The 7,337-nt window shown below is 39.5% G+C and overlaps 1 protein-coding gene across 3 annotated transcripts in view; it reads right to left on the minus strand.

Annotated features, from left to right (window-relative positions):
• jag1a (jagged canonical Notch ligand 1a) overlaps positions 1–7,337 on the minus strand; it is a 40,328-nt gene that overhangs the window by 21,174 nt on the left and 11,817 nt on the right. For all 3 annotated transcript variants that reach the window (XM_046837936.1, XM_046837935.1, XM_046837934.1), the window contains exons 4-7: positions 1,887–2,144; positions 1,212–1,272; positions 433–563; positions 188–307 (exon numbers count right to left, since the gene is read on the minus strand). In XM_046837936.1, the coding sequence (XP_046693892.1) occupies positions 188–307; positions 433–563; positions 1,212–1,272; positions 1,887–2,144 (570 nt within the window). The remainder of the gene's footprint in view (positions 1–187; positions 308–432; positions 564–1,211; positions 1,273–1,886; positions 2,145–7,337) is intronic.

The raw sequence follows: 7,337 nt of genomic DNA on the forward strand, positions 1-7,337 counted from the left end.
TCCACATCGAGTCTCCGTTTGCTCTTATAGTGAGCTTCAATCTTCAATTTTGTTGCTCAGGTGACAAAGGTAACTTTGGAGCCAAATGTATTACGAGCCCATTACAGATCATCATGATGGATCTGTGTGTGTGTGTGTGTGTGTGTGTGTGTGTGTGTGTGTGTGTGTGTGTGTGTGTGTGTCTCACCTCGCTCGCAATTCTGGCCAGAGTAACCCTCAGGACAGGAGCAGTGATACTTGTCTGGTCCCGTATTACCGCAGGTGCCTCCATTCAAACACGGCTGTTGCGTGCCACACGTGTTTAGGTCTAAAACCACACACACACACACACACACACACACACACACACACACACACACACACATGCACGATCAAATCTCGATTTAGGCCCCATTTGAAGATAGTCATACATTGTAAAAGAGACCGGACTACCTTTGTTGCAGAGTTGTCCTCCCCAGTTGGTGTCACAGAGACACTGCCAGGGTTCCTCACAGGTACCATATACACATCCGGGGTGTGGGATACACTGATCGCAGTACTCCCCCTGCCACCCGTACAAACACCTACATGGATGGAGAGAGCGAAAGCAACAGAAGAACAAAAAGAAAGAGGTTAATCTAGCCTTAAGGTACAAGATTAAAGTGCAGTGACCACGGAATCGACAAAGGACCTTCTAAAATGCCAATCTTGCATGGTGCTGATTGACAACTACCCCATACAACCATCGCTGCACTATAACACCACCTGCTAGCAACATTTATAGTCGTTTTTATGCTAGGTGTTTTGTAATTGTTTCCTGATTAGCCAAAAAAGAAATTTTTTTGAACGCATTAATAATCCTAACAATCCTGTGCCAGTTTCCGGGTCAACGCCCTTTTATCCTTTCGAATATAACCGTTATATGATAGACAGGTTAATCATTCGTCTCTAAGAATTAGCATGTTTGGTGTGCATATTGCCCGCTTGCCTAGTAGCACAGTTTTAATGATCTTAACCAAATGTAAGAGTGTTTTTGTGTTGACGTTCCGGGGTCCTAGGGTCTCTGCAAGTCTCTCAAATGGTATTTCTGGAAGTGTAACTGCTATCTCTAAGAGTCGCTGGAGTTTTTTTCGGCCGTATAAACGAATAAATCCTTCCATCCGTGTCTCAAAATTAAAAGGATGGAAAACTTTTATAAACAAAACAGTATACGAGGAGAAATTTTCTTTTACCTGCACTCTCCAGGCACTTTACAGGATCCGTGCTTGGTGCTGCAGCCTTGCCTACAGATCGCTGATATAGAGAGAGAGAGAGAGAGAGAGAGAGAGAGAGAGAGAGAGAGAGAAAGATTATTATTATTATTGCTTCTTTGGACAATCTGACCTGTTATCAGACTCTCAGATATCAACTTAGAGTCACTTCTTTCTGGGTACAACAAGCCATGATGTCATTTACCCCCTTCAGGGGCACAACCCCCCCCTACAAATAAAGAAAGATTCTTCACAGTGCTAATCCTCCATGACCCAACTACGGATCCGCGTCCGGATCGGCGCCAGAGAGGTACGTGGGGGATTTCGCAAATCCACCATCAATAGCGCTGAAATAACGAGGGGGGCCATTGAGCACTGATTCACAGGCAGAGATAACAACTTCCTGACTCTGCGCTAATTAAACACCGTGTAAAACAAACACCGGAGAATAAAATGTAGCTGAATAAAATCTCGGTTAGTTAGCAAGAAAAGATAGACGGACCCCAGCAATAGAAAAGGTGCTTAGCACCCAGGTTTCGTCGAGTAACCCTTGCTGTCAGGTTGCCGTGTTATCATTATCACTTTAATTGATTGAGTCATTAGGGCTGTAAAGTGAAGCCCCGCCCACTTTGTAATCGTCGTTAGTGAGCGTCTTACCAGTGCTGCACTCGGGGCTAGCCCATCCCTCCAGGCACGTCTTGTTGCCGTTGTGGTCACAGTTGTAGTGGCCGAAGAAGTCGTCTCGCGGCCGGCAGAATTTGTTACAGCCGAAGCCGTAGTAATGGTCGTCGCAGGTGACGCGGATCTTATATTCGAACTGCGCCACACCGCCGTTGTGCCTCAGCGTCTGCCACTGCCGGCTCGGGTTGATCATCCCAGACTGCACGGCCCTCTCGATCACCTGACCACTGCCACCTGAGGAGGAATAGAAATCGCAGGAATACAATTAAATAAAAAAATAGCATGAATGGTAAAGTATAGGGGGCGTGGCTTCGGGTCACAATGTGAAGAGGCCTCACAATGCACAAACAAACGATGGCACGGTACTCATGCTGTACTCATTCAGATCATGGTTTCCGCCCCCTATGTCTGTATAACCAATCACCATTAGTTTCAGTGTAAACAACCAATTACGTTGCAGCGCCACCGACCAATCAGATAGCTGCGTTTTGGAAGGAAGCTGGACTTCACTCTGCAGTTATTTTGATGCTAGGATTATTTCTGTCACAATTGATTTTTTCTAACACACACACACATGAAATATAAAGAGAAAGCAAGTGTGCTAGTAAATGAATATGTGAAAGGGCCAACAAGAGTTTTAGAGTAATGTGTGTGTGTGTGTGTGTGTGTGTGTGTGTGTTGGTTTTTGTGGTTTATGTGGACATTTGACCTGATTACGTACCGACATTATGGGGACATTTGGGATTATGGGGACAGGACAGGTGTCCTCATAATTCCCGCACTGTGGCTATATATATCTATACTAGAGGAGCTGAAATTCAAAATTTCAGTCCATGTCCATTTATACCACAAACACCGAAACTGACTTAACACAGTGTAACTTTGGAATTTCGTAGTGCGCCCTGTAGCCCGGGCCGGTACTGCAATCCGTTCACACATGTGTGAAAATTTGAGCCTTCTGATTGGCTAGCGCTGATTGCCATTTTTCGTTCTGTGATTGGCTGAGACCTACGTCAATTATCCTACGTGTTCCTTTTAAGGCGGAGTTTCATTAGACTCGGTTTGCCAACACATTGAACAGCCATTATCCAGCCCTTTAAAAGCCAGGTATGATTATAAAGTTCATAAACTTAATGAGTAGACTATTGATATATTCCAAGAGCTCGGTTCCTTGTTGTAAATTAATGTTGTAAGAAATATTTCATTGGAATCTGGAGATTGGGGTGAATTTAGCCTTAATGCATAAATTAAAGCTGGCTAGTTAGCAACATTATCAATGGTTAGTTTTAAAACCTGAGTTGAATAACTAATTACTGATAAATCTTGTACCGAATGCGCACTGTATAAATTTGGGTTTAGTGCGTTTGGCCGAATTAAAATGAAGGAAATGTCTGTATGTTAGCATGGATGCTAGCTAATAATAGTCAGTGCTGATAGCCGCTAGCTGATAGCCGCGCGCATCCTCGCTGACTCTTTAAACGCGTTCGCTCCGGCCACAGAGCGCGTGCAGTGTTGTAAGGTGAGCTGCTGGGCATACAGCACCCGGACTGCTTATAAACTACTGAGAACTGCTTTTAATTATTTTATTTATTATAAGGCTGTATGCTATTTAATGTCGCTAGAACATCACTTCCGGTTAGCGCGTGCAGTGTTGTAAGGTGAGCTGTTGTACACACAGCACCCGGACTGCTTACAAACTACTCAGAACTGCTTTTAATTGTTATTATTTTGTTTATTATAAGGCTGTATGCTATTTAATGTCACTAGAACATCACTTCCGGTTAGCGCGTGCGACCGGAAACAGCTGAGTGCGTGCGGCGCGGGAGTTACATGGCTGAGTTTGGAGCGGTGGTGAGGGTCTGAGTGTGAGATAGAGATGATGGTACAGTGTGTAAACACTGCTGTATCACTGTGAGGGTGTAAATAACCCCTGATACTCTTCACTCATAACTCAGTAATACTGTAGTCAGAAGTAAAGCAGAATGAACACATCAGAAGTCTGATATCTTTGAGTGTCAGTGTGATGGAGAGTTTAAATCCCAGCTCTCCTCAGCATTGTCCCATGCTCTATCACTGGACATGTTTTACATAAACACCACTTATATTAACAATTTAAGGTTTTAGTTTAAATAAACACTCATTTCTGTGGGGAAGAACAGCATCATTTTAACATGGCTGAGATGAAGCGCAGAAGAAGAAAAGAACATCCAAAGCAGGAGACGGAGTATTACACATCTGCTGGGAAAGACAAACCTGGAAATATATAAATTCAGATAAAGGTAAGGGTCCATTCACACATGCCATCCTATGTTCCTTTTGACCTAGACTGCTTTCATTAACAGACAGGGCATTAGGATAAAACTGGTGTGAAGTTCACGACTGGATTAATATTTCATTTTTCTTATTCAGGGTGTGGAGTATTCAGTTCAGTCCCTTTTGATGAGGAGACCTCTTTAACCTCGCAACAGCAGACACTCTGGCAATCATCGAACACAGTAAACAGGTAATATATATTTTTTTACAGTTGTGAAATTATATTGAGCTCTTATTATATCTTATAAATCTGTATGTACTGTGTATGCCTGAGACCTGTTTCATTGTATATCAGGGCTTTAGTGATTTACATGTGTTTTGTGTTTATTGGCGTGTGTATGTAACAGACATGGTTTAGCAGTACACTGGGTATATGGGGACGTTGTTGTAATGTGATAGTCAATGTACATAAGCAGCTGTGTGTATAGTGTCTGACAGAAACCTGGTCTCGAGGACTTCACTTTATAAAGTTATTGTATGAGCACCATTAACTTTATTAAATTAATTTCTCTTAAATTTGCATCTTATAGATGTAGACTTACTGACTATTGTACTTCCTTATCCCTCAGAGGTAAGGGTTTGTTACAGAAGCACCAAATAGCAGATGTGACCTGGGTGATTGTATATCATGAGAACAAAAGTGACCCAAATATTATAGTATAGTTAAGGCAGCAATGTTCTTGCTGGGTGTAAATAATATACCATATATACAGTGTGCTTTGCTAATGTACTGTATATACAGTGCACTTAAAATCACCCCAAAAGCCTGACATAGACCTTATAGAGTATCTGTAAAATGCAATAGTAAAGGAAGTGGCAGATTGTTGTTGCTCTAATAAAAATAAAAGGAATATTTGTTGATTCAATCTTGGTGGAAACTACTGGAATTTTCACAGAAACAGTTTTATGCATAGTCATTTGTAGAACTAGCAGTTCTGCAAAACCTAGTATGTCGGACTAAATACTAAGACCTTGTTTGCGATTGTTAATAATACAATTGCTGGTGATCCAAATGCTTTTTTTAAATATTTCTAAACATACCAATCTGTTTTAAATTAAATGTTTTGTGTAAAACTTAGTTTTATGTATCTTTTGAAATTAATGTCTTGGTTTGATATGGTTGCTAATGCAGTAAAATTAATTGCATTAAAATGTGACTTAAGTATCAAATACATTCTAGGGCTACTTAATGTTTATAACAAATGTGAGAAAGATTTCTTGTTTCTGTTTTTAGAATGTAGCTGAAAACATTAGAGGTTACTGCAGTAGATGAGTTGGAGGCTGCTGATCCAGGAGAAGAGTGAGAAAAGGTAATTTATAAAAATCATATTCTGATTATTTATTCCCAAAATGTTGCAGGTACTTTGCATTGTTTTAGTATGTTTTTATCAGTGCGTATTGTCTCTCTTAGTCACTGGGAGAGATTGACTGGATGGGTGAACACTATCTGTGAACCATGTCTTGAGATCAAAATGACTGAGATTTTGTGTGCAGTTTTAGGTGCTGGGGTTAGGATTGAGTTAGTCTGTGTGTATGTAGTGTGTATGGCTGAGACCTGTTTTATGAGAACACTGTGTCTAATAAGGACATGCATAGACCATCATGTAAGAGTCCTCTACCAAAGGAGTATTAGTGTGTCCGTGTGTTTGACAAATACATGGTATATCAGGGCTTTAGTGATGTACATGTTTAGTGTTTATCTGAGTGTATATGGAACAGACATGGTTTAGCAGTACACTGGGTATATGGGGACGTTGTCAATGTACATAAGCAGCTGTGTGTATAGTGTCTGACAGAAACCTGGTCTCGAGGGACTTCACTTTATAAAGTTATTTTATGAGCACCATTAACTTTATTAAATTAATTTCTCTTAAATTTGCATCTTATAGATGTAGACTTACTGACTATTGTACTTCCTTATCCCTCAGAGGTAAGGGTTTGTTACAGAAGCGCCACATAGCAGATTTGTTGTACCTTGTAGTAATGTGATAGTCAATGTACATCATCAGCTGTGTGTATAGTGTCTGACAGAAACCTGGTCTCGAGGACTTCACTATAAAGTTATTGTATGAGCACCATAAACTTTATTAAATTAATTTCTTTCAAATTTGCATCTTATAGATGTAGACTTACTGACTATTGTACTTCCTTATCCCTCAGAGGTAAGGGTTTGTTACAGAAGCACCACATAGCAGATGTGACCTGGGTGATTGTATATCATGAGAACAAAAGTGACCCAAATAGATTATAGTTAATGCATCATGCGTATTATTATATTGCTGGGTGTCAATTATATGGGTGCAAATTAATAGAGAGCCAAAAGATTATGAAAAGTAAAAAAATATTTATATATTGTTAATTATGTCCAAATGATAGTCCAAATGTGTTAACCTGGTTAAGAAGATGCTACAGCCAGGCTTACATTGTCTGATTTTTGGAATAACTCCAATATTTTACTGCTGTCTGTACATCAGATAGTCAGTGGAATGCGAGCGTAAATTTGAAATGTTAGTGAAGCTAAATGTATGTTTAAAATCAAAAATGCTTTGAGAATCTAATTGGTTTGTGTCCAGCCTAAAGGGAGGTAATAGCCATTAAAATATCCCTGGACAGGTCCATATAAAAGCATTTAGTTTTGTCTATTTTAGATTACCATTGTAAAGGGCCAATCTAAGCCTAAGAAACAGGATTCAAAAGAACTTTGTGAAAAGACAAAAAAGTAAGGTTGCCTGATAGACATTATTTTTGTCATAAGAAATTCTGTTAAATAATTATAAACTGAGTATTTGTTTTGGTTATGTTTTTAAATATGTACTGAACAGTATCTTACAATAACAAAAACAGTTCTTGAACAAAAGAAAATATGACAAAGGTTTATATTGATAATTTGTATATCATATTACTGTTCAGTAGAATATACAAAAACCTTGTTATTTTATCACCTCAGCTTTGAAATTAAAGGTATGCATTTAAATTGTAAAATTGAGTCCTTGATATGTCCTGTGTAGAATTAGGCTAGTATTAAGGCATCAAGATAAATTGGTGAAAATCTTTAATGTTATGATTATTCAAATCGATGAGCTTTTAGTTACAAACGAAACATACAGTAGTATT

Source organism: Silurus meridionalis, chromosome 24 (genome assembly GCF_014805685.1).
Source record: "Silurus meridionalis isolate SWU-2019-XX chromosome 24, ASM1480568v1, whole genome shotgun sequence".
In the NCBI taxonomy this organism is placed as follows: Eukaryota; Metazoa; Chordata; class Actinopteri; order Siluriformes; family Siluridae; genus Silurus; species Silurus meridionalis.